Source organism: Leucoraja erinacea, chromosome 10, assembly GCF_028641065.1.
Source record: "Leucoraja erinacea ecotype New England chromosome 10, Leri_hhj_1, whole genome shotgun sequence".
Taxonomy (NCBI): Eukaryota; Metazoa; Chordata; class Chondrichthyes; order Rajiformes; family Rajidae; genus Leucoraja; species Leucoraja erinaceus.
This window is the reverse complement of record NC_073386.1, coordinates 21,277,377-21,295,063: the sequence shown is the minus strand read 5'-3', so window position 1 is coordinate 21,295,063 and position 17,687 is coordinate 21,277,377. Positions and strand designations below refer to the sequence as shown.

The 17,687-nt window shown below is 37.3% G+C and overlaps 1 protein-coding gene across 2 annotated transcripts in view; it reads left to right on the top strand.

Annotated features, from left to right (window-relative positions):
- dmap1 (DNA methyltransferase 1 associated protein 1) overlaps window positions 1-11,078 on the top strand; it is a 50,151-nt gene extending 39,073 nt beyond the window's left edge. The window contains exons 11-12 of one of the 2 annotated variants that reach the window (XM_055641660.1): window positions 7,606-7,738; window positions 10,525-11,078. In XM_055641660.1, the coding sequence (XP_055497635.1) occupies window positions 7,606-7,734 (129 nt within the window). In that variant the 3' untranslated portion in view covers window positions 7,735-7,738; window positions 10,525-11,078. The remainder of the gene's footprint in view (window positions 1-7,605; window positions 7,739-10,524) is intronic. The other variant, XM_055641661.1, reaches the window with a different exon arrangement.
- Window positions 11,079-17,687: the final 6,609 nt, after the last annotated feature.

Sequence of the window (17,687 nt, the reverse complement as noted above, 5' to 3'; positions counted from 1 at the left end):
GGCCATTAGGGTGGGAGGTTAATTGGTCACCATAAACTGCCCCCATTTTTGTAGTCGAGTCATAGAATCAATGAAAGGATGGGGAGAAAAAAAGTGGAATAAATGGCAGTTTGATGGCCTTTTTCTGTGCTGTATTACTTTATGGAATCTGGAAAAAGTTTGTGTTTTAATACAATATGTGGAGGCCCACAAATGCCTGTCTGCAGCATTAAAAAAAATCTGCATTGTCGGAGCTGATCCATAACATTCAATTATTGCCCTATCTCCATGAAGATTCCTCAGCCTGGAGTTCTATAATTTTAGAGCTTGTTTTTATCAATTTCTAAATTTCCTGAACAAAAAAAAGACAGCTGCACAATAGATGACAACACAAAGACTGCAACATGGTCTCACTTGTTGATTGATTGCCAAATTATTAATTTTCATTTGAGTCGAGTCAAATCAAGATTGCTGTCAATTGCACAAGTACAGTGAGGTACGGGTACAATAAAAAGCTTGCTTACAGCAACATGGTGACACAAAAAAACCTTAAATGTATCAATTTGTAATGAAGCATTTCAGACCTTAAAAGTTTGGAATGTTTGCATCAAAAACTCCACTGCAAAATAGCGGTATGGCCTCCATTAATTTAACCCTATCCTTTTATATTTCAAAGCACATAAGTTGTTTGTATTTTACCCAATGAAATAAAATAGATTAAATATGAACATGGAACATAGAAAAGTACAGCACAGGAACAGGTCCTTTGTCCCATAATGTTTTTGCCGAACATGGTACCAAATTAAATTAATCTTATCTTCCTGCACATGATGCACGTCCTTCCATTCCCTGCATATCCAGGTACCTATTTAAATGCCTATTAAATGCCACTATTGTATCTGCCTCCACCACAACCCCTTGCAGTGCATTCCAGGTACCCAACACCCTCTGTGTAAAATAAAACCTGCCACCAGCATATACACATACCTATTTCGAGGTATTGGTGCTCAATAGCCTGATGATTGTCCGGAAGAAGCTGCTCCTGAACCTGGATGTTACAGTTTTCAGGGTCCTACACCTTCTTCCCGATGGCAGGAGAGAAATAAGAGGTGGTATGGGTCTCTGATAATGCTGGCTGCCTTTTTGAGGCAGCGACTCTTGTACGTCCCTTCATTGGTCGCGAGGTCAGTACCTGTGATGGACTGGGCAGTGTTCACCACCACTTTTTGCAGTCTTCTATCCTGGCCATTCGAGTTGCTGAACCAGGCTATGATGCAACCAGCCAATATGCTCTCTACTGTACACCTGTAGAAGTTCAAGAGAGTACTGTTGACATACCGAAACTCCTTAATCTTCTAAGGAAGTAGAGGTATTGGTGAGGTTTCTTTATGATTGCATCAATGTGCTGGGCCCAGGACAGATCTTCAGATACATGCTGGTCCAAGAATTTGAAGCTTTTTACTCTCCACCACCGTCCTGTTGATAAAGACAAATGTGTGCATCCTCGTCCTTCCTCTTCCATAATTCACAATCAGTTCCTTGTCTTGCTGACGTTCAGAGCAAGGTTGTTGTTCTGGCACCATTTTGACAGTTGATCGATCTCCCTCCTAAACTCTTTGACTCATCGTCATCTGCCAATTCTGCCAACAACGGGGGTGTTGTCAGCAAACTTGAAGATAGAGTTCGAACTTTGTCCGGCCAGTATTAGAGTGAGTAGAGCAGAGGTCTGACCACGCAGTCTTGAGGAGCTCCTGTGCTGATGGTCATCAAGGAGGAAGTGTTGCTGCTAACTCGTGCAGATTGTGATTTGTTGAGAAAGTCGAGGGGTATAATGTGATATTTGAATGAGTTCTATCAAGTGTTGGATTCACTAATTTGTGTTTGATTTGTTTTGCAGTAAAGCTTTAAGATTTTGGGAAGGATCCGAGTGAAAACCAAAAGTGAAATCTGGGTGACACATTTAGCACTAGTGTTGGCGAGTATGTGGGGAGATTGATTGCATTTTCTGCAGTAATTTGCACATAGAAAAAATGAAAATAAATTAATTTTAATATCTCAAAGCACCAGACCTTTACAGAAGCATGTATGCTGGAAGACTGAAAGAACTCTTCCATTGCCTAACGTTCCTTACTCTCAAATTGGGCGAACTCTATTCCTTGTGGTTGTTTTGCAAGCAATTTTCAAATTGCCTGATCCAACTATCTTTGCTCCTGAATTTTGTGATTCATTCAAGACAAACAGAAGCATAGAATTACCTTGTATAGCTGGAAATTTATTGTGTGTTTTTTGTTTCATGGATTTTGCTTAGTATGCTGGATAGAATTTCCTTCAGTTAGTGGAAAGAGATGATTAATTTTTGCTCGAAATTGCTATTTACCTTTAATAATTTGGGAGCATCTTCCTGCAGTAAAGCCATATATACGATGAGAACAGTTAGAGAAACCTTGTACTTGAGTCTAATACATAGTTTATGGCTTTGGTGTATTTATAGAATATTAATGGATCCCTATCATGTTCTTTATATCAATCAGCATAAAATTGAACAGAATGTCAGTTTTGAAATGTTGGGAATGAAGATTTGCTGCGGGGCATTTTCAGTGGTGTACAAAATAGTTAAAATGTTAAATACAGCTTTGACCTTTACTGGCTGATTAAACAATGAAGATGGCATTAGATTAGAATAAGACTGAAGGTCAAATCAATTCACTGTACAACCATTTTAGAGTGCTTCAGAATTATTTTTTTTAACATTACCTCTTGTCTACCACCCCACAGTTCTCCTGCCCCTCCCCAAAAACAATATTTTTTTCCTAGTACTTCCAACCTGGTTATAGTAGTCTGGTAATTCTTTAACTGTTTGAAACTTGGAAGTGCTTTTGCAGATTTTGAAATGCTATATACAGTGCCATCCATAAAGTTTGGGACAAAGACTCATCATTTATTTATTTGCCTCTGTAAAAAAAAAAAAAAAAATCACATGTCAGATTTTAATTAAGGCCATTTTTATTTATTTTGGTTTCACCATGTAGAAATTACAGCAGTGTTTATACATAGTTATACATACATATTTCAGGGCACCATAATGTTTGGGACACAGCATGTCATGTAAATGAAAGTAGTCATGTTTAGTATTTTGTTGCATATGGTTTGCATGCAATGACTGCTTGAAGTCTGCGATTTATGGACATCACGAGTTGCTCGGTGTCTTCTCTGGTGATGCTCTGCCAGGCCTGTATTGCAACCATCTTTACCTTATGCTTGTTTTGGGGGCTAGTCCTCTTCAGTTTTCTCTTCAGCATATAAAAGGCATGCTCAATTGGGTTCAAATCGAGTGATTGACTTGGTCACTCGAGAATTTAACATTTTTTAGCTTTGAAAAACTCCTTTGTTGCTTTAGCAGTATGTTTGGGATCATTGTCTTGAGGTGTCAGTATTACAGTTGAATAAAGGGGAATATGGAGCCATGAGGGAGGAACCTGCCAAAGTTGACTGGAAAGATACCCTAGCAGGGATGACAGTGGAACACCAATGGCAGGTATTTCTGGGAAAATTACAGAAAGTGCAGGATCAGTTCATTCCAAAGAGGAAGAAAGATTCCAACGGAAGGGGGCGACTGTGGCTGATAAGGGAAGTCAGCGACAGTATAAAAATAAAAGAGAAGTACAACATAGCAAGGATGAGTGGGAAGCCAGAGGATTGGGTAACGTTTAAAGAGCAACAGAAGATAACTAAAAAGGCAATACGGGGAGAAAAGATGAGGTACGAAGGTAAGCTAGCCAAGAATATAAAAGAGGATAGTAAAAGCTTCTTTAGGTATGTGAAGAGGAAAAAATTAGTTAACACCAAAGTTGGATCCTTGAAGACTGAAAAGGGTGTATTTATTATGGGGAACAAGAAAATGGCAGATGTGAAATGGCAGATCACATCAGAAAAGAATAAATTAAAAGAGTGTTTAAGAAGGAACTGCAGATGCTGGAAAATCGAAGGTTCACAAAAAAGCTGGAGAAACTCAGCGGGAAACTCAGCAATAGGATCTATGGAGCGAAGGAAATAGGCAACGTTTCGGGCCGAAACCCTTCTTCAGATTAAATTAAAACCGTGGTTTGATGTCAACAAATTGTCTCTAAATTTAAGCAAAACAAAGATTATTCTATTTGGAAAACATAAAACAAACCCTCAAGCACAATTGAAAATGGATAACATAAGTATAGAAAGAGTATATAAAATAAATTTCATGGTGTGATCTTAGACCACAAAATCTGCTGGAAAACACATATAAACCACATCAAAGCAAAACTGGCAAAGTCTATAGCAATATTGGGAAAATCAAGACACATTCTGGACCACAAATCATTACATACTCTGTATAATACACTCATATTGCCATATCTGGTTGGAGATATGGAGTAACAACTACAAAACCAACCTACAGCCGTTATGCACATTACAAAAAAGAGTAATAAGAATTATCAATAACGTTGGATATCTTGAACATACCAATTTATTATTCTTAAAGTCACATACACTGAAGTTCACCGATCTGGTTAAATTTAAGACTGCACAAATCATATACAAAGCAAGAAATAATTTACTTCCAGGAAATATACAAAAACTGTTTATGGAAAGACAGGGTGGGTATAATTTGAGAGGGGAACATAATTTAAAAAAAAACAATGTCAGAACAACTTAAAAGTATGTGCATAGCAATCTGTGGGGTGAATTTGTGGAATGGTCTGGAACAGGAGATAAAACTTAGCACAAACATAATTCACTTTAAAAAGATGTACAAGAACACTTTTTTAAAAGGATATTGGGATGAGGATAGGTGATTGTGAGTGGGATATTTGTTATACTGATTGTATTGAGAAGGGTGATTATAGGGTGATGGGTTTTTTCTATTTTCTTTTCTCTCTTTTTTGTATGGCTTTGTCAATATTTGATTAGTGTATAAATGTAAATAATTTGATGTACATATAGCTGCTGGTGTACATATGGTGTACATATAGCTGCTAAATTTGTATAAGAAAATTATAAGCAGTTGAATAAGGGGTGGGAATTAATAAGCTTTGGCTTCGTCCTGCTCCTTTTCGGGCACATACGATTTGATTTATTTATAGATATTGTTTACGACACTTTATAAATATTCTTGTTTTGTTTTTTTGTATGCTGTTTCACACTAGCTTTTTATTCTTTTATTCTGTTCAAAGTAAAGAATTAAATAAACAAATAAATAAATAGAAGTTGCACAGGTACTTTGGATCCGTCTTCACTAAGGAAGATACAAACCTGATATACTAGTGGCCAGAGGATCTGGGGTGAGGGAGGAACTGAAGCAAATCCACATTAGGCAGGAAATGGTGTTGGGTAAACCGATGGGTCTGAAGGCTGATAAATCCCCAGGGCCTGATGGTCTGCATCCCAGGGTACTTAAGGAAGTGGCTCTAGAAATTGTGGATGCATTGGTGATCATTTTCCAATGTTCTATAGATTTAGGCAGTGTGAACTGTGAGGAAGATGCTATGAGAATGCAGGGTGACTTGGACAGGATGGGTGAGTGGGCAGATGCATGGCAGATGCAGTTTAATGTGGATAAATGTGAGGTTATCCACTTTCTGTGGAATTCTCTGCCTCAGAGGGCTAGGTATAAACACAATTAATTGTAATTTCTACATGGTGAAACCAAAATGTATAAAAATGGCCTTTAATAAAATCTGGCAATGTGCACTTCAACCACATGTGATTTTTTTTTTTTTAATTACAAATCTCAAAATTGTGGAGTACAGAGGCAAATAAATAAATGATGGGTATTTGTCCCAAACATTATGCAGGGCACTGTATAGTGTAAAACTTCTTTGTATTATTCTGTTAAGTTTGGATAAATAATGGGTGGCTAAGTTGTAAGGATCTGCCAAGGGATCTGACTTTGCATCAGTTTCTCGATCGCAGTTATGGTATCTTCGTAGTGGAAATAAAGGTGACAGTAGCTGAAGCAGAAAATGCCAAAAATAGCATGTATATTGAGATTGTTGCAATCAGGAATTGCCCACGTTCTTCAGACCTACCTACAGCTCAGTGATCGTAGAACTTTATAAAGACACAAAATGCTGAAGTACCTCATCACCTGCTGAGGTACTCCAGCACTTTGTCTATTTTTGTCTACCATCTTCTGCCATTGCTTGTATCTGGAGAAATGTATAACCCTGTATGCAAAGTTAAACACTATCGTCTTCTGGCAAATTAGAACTTTAATGTTAGGGAATATCTATTAAACTAGTTATAAAGTTCCAATGGGGACCATAAGAAGCTTTAAAGAATCAATAGTTCCTCCAATGTCCATTTATCTTCATAATAACAATCTTAATCCATGAAGACGCAAGAGACTGCATTTGCTGTAATGTGGAGCAATCGTTTGCTGAAGGAACTCGGCAGACTGTGCAGCAATGGCCGTCAACATTATGGAATCATTTGGACTGAAAGAGCAGAGGCGATATGGCCAGCATTAAGAGGTGGGGGGGACTGAGGCAAGGGTCAGCAAACGACAGGTGGAGCCGGTGAGGAAAGGTTGACAGAACAAGTCAGATGGGGAGGGAAGGGTGAAAATACCACCTAATAATGCAATTTTTACCCTTGCTTCCCTCACCTGACTCTATCTGTCCATCAACCCATCCTGCCAACATTTACCAGCTCTTGTTCCTACCCGACCCCTTCATCTCACCTGTTAATTTTGGCTATATACTCTTTCTGTCCTGATGAAGGTTCCCAACCTGAAACACCGACTACGGATGCTGTTCGACCCACTGAGTTTCTCCAGCAAATTGTTTGTTGCTTCTTTAATACATGTCATCTATACCCAAACTCTATTGTTTGAATTTATCTTGTTATCTGGGTATCTGACAGAGATTTGAGACGACCTTGAACAAAGTCACACAGGTTATTCTGTTGACAGTGACCAAGTTAATGATCACACATCATTCTTTGCATTAGTCTGAAGCATTTAACATAGTAGATCACATTGTATATCACTGTAAGACTGCAGTTGTCTGGCTCTATTCATTGTTTAATCCAGTCATAGTAAGGGAACCCTGCCATTGCTTCACTTCTTTTCTTTTCCTGCACTCAATTTTTTTTTTTTCAGTCTCTGGCAATTTTATTAGAAAACAGTGTCAGATTTAGTATGTATGCGCTGGCACCCGGCAGTGCCTCATCACAGCTTGATCCCTCTGCTTCATTTGATCTGTTGCACTGCTTGAGTGGCATTCATATTTTGATGAACAGAAAACACCTTCAATTAAGTATTGGGAAGACTATTACTACTGTCTTCATTTCTGCTATAATTTTCTTTTTCTAGCAATTGATTATTTCCTTTCCAGGTCCATCATGGAAAAATCGCAGCTTTTTTTAAGAAGATAATTAAAAAAAAATTTAAAAAATATAAAATGGGAAATTGTGAGCTCTATCCTAGCTAAACTTTTTCTAATGGGAAAGAATTATGTCCACGAGTTGGAAAAACTTGAATGAATTTACTTTTAGACTTTAGAGATACAGTGTGGTGACAGGCCCTTCGGCCCACCGAGTCCGCACTGACCAGCGATCACTCTCGTACACTAACACTATCCTACACACTAGGAACAGTTTACAATTTTTGGAATGTGGGGGGAAACCAGAGCACCCGGAGAAAACCCACACGGTCACAGGGAGAACATGCAAACTCCGTACAGAAAGCACCTGGAGTCAGGATCGAACCCGGGTCTCTGATGTGGTAAGGTGGCAACTCTACTGCTGCGACACTGTGCTGCCCAGATGTAAGAATGGAATAAATAACCAAAGTAACATAATCAAAAGTTTTAATAATGAATGTCTATAAAAGAGCTTGAATATAAATAACTGTTGGGAAATTCAATGGCAAGCTGGGGAATCTCTATGGTTTTAACATAACTACTTGAAAGACAATGATTGAATATATACCATAGTTGATTTTAAAAACAAATGTTTCTTATTCTTAAATCTGATATTATTGGAAAGCTAGTTCCTGGCTGTAAAATAATTCATTATCCTAGGAATGAAAATTTAAGGAATTATGTTAATCTTAATTCCATTAACAGATTGGACAGTTTAGTAATGTATAACAGGCTGAATTAGCACAATATTTTTTTTTTAATGTGAATTTATAGGTACTTGGATGATTCACATTTACTAAAGGAACCTAAATTTACAACTACAAAATACATATTTACAATAACAGCTGTCCAGTATTTGCAGTCCAATATTTTTGTTGAATACATTATTTCTAATCATTCTGAAATAAGGATTTGCCAATTTTGTGCTATCCATTAGTAGTTAACTACAAAATGAGGATAACTCCATCTGAGGAAGAAGGTTTGGAAGATTTATGATTAACCATGTGTTTAGTTTATGTAGTCTAAATACCAAAGCAAAGTATTGCAATGTTGAAAATCTGAAATAAAAACTGAAATGCAGGAAATACTGAGTAGGTACTGTGGAGAAACAGTTATCTAGCCCTGTTTATAAGTAAAGGCCTATCTCTTCTGCATATGTTGTTGTCACCTTGGTTTCTTACACCTGCACAGTAACAGGGTCCTGTACAACATATTGTCATATTGGTGGGTCACAGCAGCCACACTCATGCCAGTGATAGAGAAAGAAATGATAGCTACTATTTATACCCAGGCTTCTTGAATTTCTCGGGCACTGAGAAACATTCCAAAACTATTAAAAATCTATAAAATAACAAGTATTAAAAAAAACAAACAATTTAAAACTTTATTTGTTAACTAATTCAATGGAAACATTGTAAAAGTACTCCACACTTTATATTACAGCACAGAAACAAGTATTTTGGCTCAACCAGTCTATGCTGGTTTATTCACTAATTAATGCTCCATTTCAATCTTCTCCCATATTTCCTTATCTATATCATAATTTTCTTTTCTTTTCCCTTATGTCCTCATCCAGTTTCCTCTTAAAAGCATTTATACAACTTTAACCACCATCCGTGACAGTATATTTTTCATTCTTACCATTCTTTAGATGATGAAGTTTTGTCTTGAGTTTCCTATAGATTTCATAGTGCCCGTCTTATTTTGATAACTTTCAGCTATGTTCTTCTCCATTGTGGATACTTTTTCTTCACATCTACTCTTATCAAAACCATCCATCAGTTTAAAGATATTTTCTTAATTGAAAAAAGACCTAGACTGTTCATCCTTAACTGAAATTCGTGGTGTCAGTTTCTAGCAACATCGTCATTGCTTCTGTATTATTTTTACAATATAGTGATTGGAATGAAATATTAGCATTTTAACCAATATCCTCTACATGCAATGGACGACCAAATGCTGGCCTCTTTGTAAATCATCTCTGGTCTGTCTACAGGCCTGACCCTGAAGTTCAAGTTGCCTTTGCACTTACCTAACTTCTGTCTTCATCCTTTCCCCAAATTGTTCCGATGAAGCTCTATATAAACTTGTAACTGCAGCTATCTGTGATACAGACTTGACATTGTGTTTAATAGTTTCCATCCACTGACCATCTTTTTGCTGCTTTACTTTGGCCATCCTGTTTTTGCCTTGCGTTATTGTTTGTTTCGTCATTTAATCTTGCCACTTCCCACTCTATCAAATAGTTGTCCTTTTGTTTTCTTTCTTCTGCCTTGATTTTGCTTGAGACTTACAAGTTGAACCTTTGTATTATCTTTTTAGATATTCACTGAAAATTACTAATTCTATTTTTCACTCTACAAATCTTGCCTGCTCTGCTAAGTATTTCTAGCATTTACTCATTTTAAATATATTTGACTAACGTGTGACAGTTCTGTGGATCATGATTTTTCTTATACCATCTGATCATTATTGTACAATTACTTTACATTAATGGGAATCGTATACATTTGAATTATGCCATTATTTTGGAAATCAAATACATAAATTATGTATTGAAGTCCCAGACCCACTGTGGGCACTTAGACCAATAATGTTGTTTGCACCCTAAAGCTATTACTTCCACTCTCTGTGAAAGTCACTTTGAAAGCCACAAAGTTGAGAAATTGTGCTATATGGCCATCTGGGTCCTGCCACTTCCAAAATAATTAAATCATGCTCTAGATACTCTAGTTAGTTACCAGCATTTCCAAGTAGGGAAAGGTCATGAAATCAAAACTTTCTGCCAAAAAAAAATAATTGAAACAGGGCAGTATGATCTGTTTGACTGTTTAAGATGTCAGAGAATGTAATACTTCAGATGAAATTTAAACAAGCTTGTATTAACCATCAGACATCCCCAATGAATTGACAGGTGAATTGATATCTCCTTCAATTATTATTTAAATCCAGTCATTTTTCACCTTCAATGTTTGATTCACATTGACAATCCAGTAAATGCATATTTCTCAGCTTTGGAAATAGTGATTTATTTATTGTTTTGCTTGCTGTACAAGCTTCCAGTTATTTTCTAATTTTTGAGAGTTCATCTGGAAATATCATTGACGATGCAAGTAGGTTTCATGCGTCTTGATTCTTGTTTTCACAGAGAAAGCGAAGAGAATCTGCTTCAAGCTGTTCTTCTGTAAAGAAATTGAAGAAACCCTGAACGTATGTGAAAGTCTAGAAAGTGGACTAACGTGGTTGTGTGGATCTTTCACTACATAGCTGTTTTGCAAAAAAACACCATCAATGCCCCTGCAAACTTGGGAACAGTGAGCTCTGTTGATAATATCCAGCAGCATTGGAAAGGAATGACTACTGCAAACACAACAACAGAAGGAAAGCATCCAAGCTATGTCCAGTAGAGGTTCCATCAAATAGCCCAGAACTGACCCAGAACATCATTATCAAGACTTTTTTTTTGCATTGAAGTCCTTTTGATATTTGTATTGAGGGTTTTATTCTGTTTGTACAGGGCAATTAAAGTAATCATGAGTGAAGGCCACTCACGTAACCATCGTTTTGTTACAATTTCTCCTTCAAGAAAGAAATTGCTACAAGTATGTACAGAATCAATTTATTAGGAAATGTTCAAATTACTTTGTAAACCTCTGTTGTAGTGCAGAAATATCAGTGTAGAATAAAGGAATCTTTTTTAAATGTTTGTGAGTCATAAAATGATTTGAAGTTACTGTTAGAACCTCCTGTAGGTTTGTGAATTTGTTTAGGGGTATAACATTATCGATGCCATTTACAACATGTGGACTTTACTATAGTGTAACAATTTCCATTACCTCTTTTGACAAGTAACTGATCACACTGTCACACTATCAATGCCAATGTATTTTCTATTTGACTTCTCAAGCTTTTTTTCAGACAGCAATGCAGGGGCCAGTTTCAGACCACAAAACCTTTTTAGTATGTTAAAACTTTTTTGTCTTTTATCATTTGGGTTTCATGTTATCACTTATCAGACTTTATCCCACATTTTAGTGCCTATAACTGTCTCATATTTGCTAACTGTTTCTAATCGCGATCCCCTTCTGTTCAACAAGGTTCTTTTTTTTTCTGAGTCTTCCTCTCTCAAGGTCTTGGTCAACTGTGCCTATATTTTCCTTTCCCCTTGCCAAGAGCCTTCTCTGGTGGATTCTTAGAAAATTAGTACTTCCTAGTTAAGAGCACATGCCATGCAGTGCATTTTTAGTTCCTTGGAATAAAGGAAAAGTGGGAAAGAGATGTGTATGAACCAATAGTTAGGATATAGAGGAGATTTTAAAAAAAAAAGAAGCATTTTTGAAGAAAATATAAAAAGAATGAAGGAGATGGAACAGTAAGTATTATTGTAAAAGGTACGAGTCTCGACCAAAAACTTCACCCATTCCCTCTCTCCAGAGATGCTGCCTGTCCCGCTGAGTCAAGGGCCTGTCGCACAATGGCGACCTTATTGGCTCGCCACAAGCTCGCAGCATGGTCCACACATTGTCGTCGGTGGTCACTGGTAAGTCTCCTTCATGGTCGAGAGGAGTTCCTGCATTGTGGTTACTACTCTCGGCCTCAGTTTGGTCGCGGAATATTTTTCAACATGTTGAAACATTTTCTGCGAGCAAAAGTTGGTCGGCATGGAGAAAATCGATACTTTTGAACTCGTAATGCAGTGGCAGTGGGGTCACCATGTCGTTGTAGGTAGTTGAGGTAGCCATAGGTAATCTCCTTTGCTGACCGTGCATTTTAATTGGCTCATTGGGGGAAAAAAAGCACGAGTTTTCAGATCCAAGGAAAACGGTAATGCCTGCTAAACTTAACAGCTGTATATCTCTGGCTTATTAAAAGTTGTCTGACTTCTTAAAAGTGTCTCCACTCCTTCTTTCCTTCCCCCCCCCTTCTCCCCTCCCCTCCCCCCCGCTCTTTTAAAGGAGTTACCGTACACTGTGCTAACCATCTTTAACCTTCCTGTTCATCGTGGTTATCACCTTGGCTTTGCACCATGTGAATTTCAGACGGCGCTCCCCGCTTTCCCTGGACCCAGCCTTTGCGATGTGTGTGTGTGTTCCGCGCTGACAGTCAATCCAGCTCGCGGTTTTTCAGGCACGTGCCCCCGAGCTTGAAGGTCACAGACAGTTTGCTGAAAAGTCACGTAAGTGGGACAGGCCCTTCACTCCAGCAATTTGTGTCGATAGATGATGTATTGGTGAAAATGTACCTGGTGCAATTATGGTGCTGTATCATCATAATCTACTATATCCCCATATTCGGAAGTGTTCTGCTTTGCACACATTGTCCTTGGTGTACACAAGGCTTGGTTTGATATCCAAATCAGTCGTTGATGAGAGCTGGATATTTAATAATGTCATATGTACCCAAAAGTCTTTCAACCTGTCTCACCTCCCACTCTTGATCGGTCCCTTATTGGAATATCTAAAATAGTCCCATCAAAATAATTTCTATTCTAGCATATGCTCCTCTTTGCTTTGCCAATACAATATGTGTATAGCAACATTTTCGTGGAAATGAGGCCTAAGCATATTATTCCCATGTATTATTTATTTGAAATAACATTGTTTGATAAATCACGATCATTTTGTATTAATATTTTGTATGTAATGTGAGATAAGACAGAACTTCCTTTGATTCAGTGGAAACAATCCACAGTTCATCTAGTTTAAAAAAACAATAATCACAAATCATGGTATCATAAGTGGTTAAGTAGTTTTCTTAAGAAATGGATCTGGATAGTTTTGGGGAACGTAGAAGCAATACTAAGTTATGAACAAAAATTCCAATTCAATTAGTATTGGTTAACTGTTCTTTAAATGTATACAAGGTTTCAGGCAATATCAGCAAAGTCTGGGTAGGAGTTGCACAGGTATGTAGTGTTAACCTTTTGCTTCTGGCAATCTTTATGGACACTTAAGATCCAGATGCAGCAGCTGCTCACGTTCATGTGCAAACTTGGAGACTTAGATTAAAAGTTAGTAATTCTGGAGCTCAGAGTAGCATTTCCAATTTTATGAAATTTTCCTAAATGTTGTTTCACTTCCAAGAAATGTGTAATATTGGTTAAGAATCAAAATTGGAAATGTAACACATTTTTAGTGCATAATACAGAAGAAATGGGATGGTTAATAATGGATTTGATGCAGCAAAAGGACAGAAAAAGAAATAGCGAAGTTGATGATGGAGGAACAATAAGTTATGCTAAATGTGTGGTTTCCACCTTAATGAAACTAGAAACTAGCCTTCTTACTGCTATCTCTGCATTACGATGTATGTTGTTTTGAATAGCATTCATTTTAAGAAATGTTTGTTTATGCTTTAATATTGTGATTGCTATCTTTTTTATGATTTTAATTCAAGTGGTTTTACAGTTAACAATCTTTGGTCAAACTTCTATAGTGTCACCATCACATCACATAATGTCTTGTTGTGATTAGTTAGATCAAATTGCAGAGGTTGGGCGAGTAGGGATGTGTTGGAAATACCTATGGCGGTTGGGAGGGAAGGGATACATTCAGTGGATGGAGGATCATATGGAGCAGTCTTAGAATTACACTGACGTGGATTTCCCGGAGTTGAGTAAACGGAATATTGTGCTTCTTTGATGTTTGTTTTAATTTAAGTGTGTTATAATGGTATACTTGACAGATTTTTTATTTTGCCTTCAATCTTACATTGCTAATGAAGTTTTATATTCCTCATTTGTAACCGAATACTGAGATTTAGAATTATATATCCAAATAATTATTTATTTTCTGACAGAGGGAAACTTCACATCTTGCCACTAGAAGGCATTATAGCACAAGGATTTTCATATACTGTGTATTATAGTTGAATCTGCAATTGGGAAATAGTCATATGATTGAATATGAGGTTTTAATTTTTATAATGCTGTTTAAGACGTTTAAAGTTATTGGTTCCATAGTTTAAATATTTCGGCTAAGATTATTCACTTCCATTGCTACCAATGGTCTGGTTTTGATGGGGTTTTTTCACATTATACCACGTTTCTGATCAGCTAATGAATTTGGTCTAGAAGAACATGCAAAAGGAGGAGCAATGTTGGGCCAAAAGCAGGTGAGAATTATTTTGAGATATTAAATGTTTCAATAGTGCCTTAAAAAAAAAAAAAAAAAAAAAGTGGATTAGCTTTTAAGCATGTTTTCTTTAGAATATTGACTTGAATTGACCCACATGCAAAACATCAGGCTGCCTACAAGTTAAGTTAAACTTTGAATAATTGCTTGTTTCAGCTGAAATACCATTAAACTGAATCTCTAGAGCTGATTCTTCACCACAGGTGCTGGCTGACCTATTGAAATTTCTAGCATTTCCGGATTTCCAGCAAAAGTAGTTTTTTACCTTATTTCTGCACTTATGAAGGTGACATTAAATCTTTTCTGATCTCGATATGTTCTGAAAAATATTCAGTTCTGTCATAACCCAGTACACATAAAACTCTTTCTGTCTTGCACTAGATTTTAAATAGACAATTGTTAGTGAATCAACTGTGAGCATTGATTCAGTCTTCATTGTCAAACATTCAAAGAAGGTTTCCCCAATATTTGTATCATACATAACTTCACATGAAAGTACAAAACAGGCTCTCTCGGCATTGAATTGGTGTCAGATACTGCATGCAAGCCATCATCTACACAAAAGGTGCCATATCTGGGTGTTCTGCCAATTACACTGATTATCTTGTGCCTCTTTCCATGTACAGGCTGCTTAGACCACTGGAAATGAATGTACAACCAACTAACCAAATATTAAAATGGCCATTGATTTATTTGGACCGTGATCAGTTGCACCAATTCACTCATTGGATGATGAATAGATGTGGTGGAGAACCACCTGGTGGAAAATAGCGGTAGAGTTGCTGCCTTACGGCGCTTGCATCCCGACTATGGGTGCTGTCTGTACGGAATTTGTATGTGACCACGAGGGCTTTCTCCCACGCTCCAAAGACATATAGGTTTATAGGTTAATCAGCTTAGGTTTGTATACTTACAATTCGGTGGGCTGAAGGGTCTGTTTCCGCGCTGTATCTCTAAACTAAACTAAATTTGGACACATCATCAATGTGGAGGAAATGGAGTTATGAGCATGTGAGCCATTGCACTTCTGCAGAGACAAGAAATTGTGCACTACCGAAGCTGTCTATGGAAGAGAAGCCCTCTGTTATATTCTCTAGCTGAAATAATTAAGCAATTAGTTCGTGTCGGCAATAGAATAAGTGAAAATACTTTTAGGAACATGGGGGGAAAAAAGACTGACACATAATTTCAATTTGATTGACAGGGGCATGATTAATATATAAGAAACAAAGTTGGCCACATGGTCAATGGAGAGAAAAGCATATCTTGCCATAAAATATGGTTTGTTCAGATAAAGAAACTGATCAAACCAAGAAAATTGAATTAATTCGAGAGAAGTAAGGTAATGCATCTGGGGATTAGAAACACCACAAAGAAATGTATAAACATATTGGGGAAATTGAGAAATGCCAAGGAACAAAGGAAAAATGCGTCTTGATTATTTCTGACTCATCTATTACCCATCACTATTACCCATCACTGGTTGGAAAGAAAGATATTCATAAGTTTAACTAAGGGAATGATGGCCCAGGTGAGGTTTGTGTTGTTTTGAACTGAATAGGTTCAGGTGAGAATTTAATTAGCATATAAAATTAAAATGCTTAATGTGGTTGAATATGAAGAAAAACAGAAAGGTAAATAAAAAGGTACTAATGTTTAAGGTTTAAGAAACAACTGCAGATGCTGGAAAATCGAAGGTAGGCAAAAATGCTGGAGAAACTCAGCGGGTGAGGCAGCGTTTAGGGAGCGAAGGAAATAGGCGATGTTTCGGGTCGAGACAAGAAGGGTCTTGACCCGAAACGTTGCCTATTTCCTTCGCTCCATAGATGCTGCCTCACCCGCTGAGTTTCTCCAGCATTTTTGCCTACCTAATGTTTAAGGTGATGATTGATAGAATTAGAGAGGTTCTGAGGAAGATCAAATTCTAGAATAGGCAAGGACAGCTGTTTGCTGTCAAGGAAGAATTACACTGAGTTTGGTTGGCCACAATGATAGAAGATATGCTGAGAAACAAACAGAACCATCTAGTCAATGGAATATTGGATCTACACAGTGTCAAGACAGCGTTTCTCATTGCATAGAAGCACAGGGCCACCCCAGTTTATTCATGAGAAACACTTGAACAAAGAGCTAAGTGAGCTCTGAGCACAGATGCACATACCATTTGTTAAAAATAAATAATGTACGAAAATTATATTTCACATTTATAAATCCCATTTTTATAGATTTTATAGATTATAAATTTGATTGCACATCATTTAGGCACTGTCCATTGTATTCCTCCTACTATTTGGAAGAAGACAGCAGCAGATCAATAAATGGACATCCAAGGAGCGACGCATTCGAGAAATGCCCTTTGTGCTACAAATTGCAAATCTTGCCTTCCCCTCTTAGTTTAGAGATACAGCATGGAAACAGGCCCTTCGGCCCACCGAATCCGTGCCGACCAGCAATCCCTGCACACTAACAATATCCAATACATACTAGGGACAATTTACAATTATACCAAGCCAATTAACCAACAACATTGTACGTTTTTGGAGTGTGGGAGGAAACCAGAGCACCCGGAGAAAACCTATGCAGGTCATGGGGAGAACGTACAAACTCCGCACAGACAAGCACCCGTAGTCAGGATTGAACCTGGGTCCCCTGCGCTGTAAGGCAACAATTCTGTCGTTGCGCCATCGTGCCGACCTAAAATTGTACAGGAATCACTTGTGACTGATTCGTGAAGATGCTCAAGTCCATCTGGACATCTGAAATTGCACAGGTTTGTTCTGGAGTCGCTTCTCCACCATTTTTTCCTCTTATTGAAAAGATTTTGTCTCCATTGGCTGAGAAGATAACGCAGTGTACATAATTGCTCAAGCAAACATTGAACCAATCTCCAACTGGATTGTAAGTTAAGAATGTTTACATTTATGGTTGTTATTTTCTGGCTTGACTCAAAATTCCTAAATTCCATAGAAAGTTTAGATTTTACAGTATTGGCGTCTTATTTGGACTTGAAACCAAAAGACGAAGTATGGAGTTAAATTATCACTGACTTTCTATGATTTTATTTTCATTATATTTAGCCTGCTTTTATTAATGTTTTGTTTACAACATTTATACATTTTATCTGAAACCAGAATTTACACCTCAACAGTTCTGGACTATATAAAATTCTGTACCGATA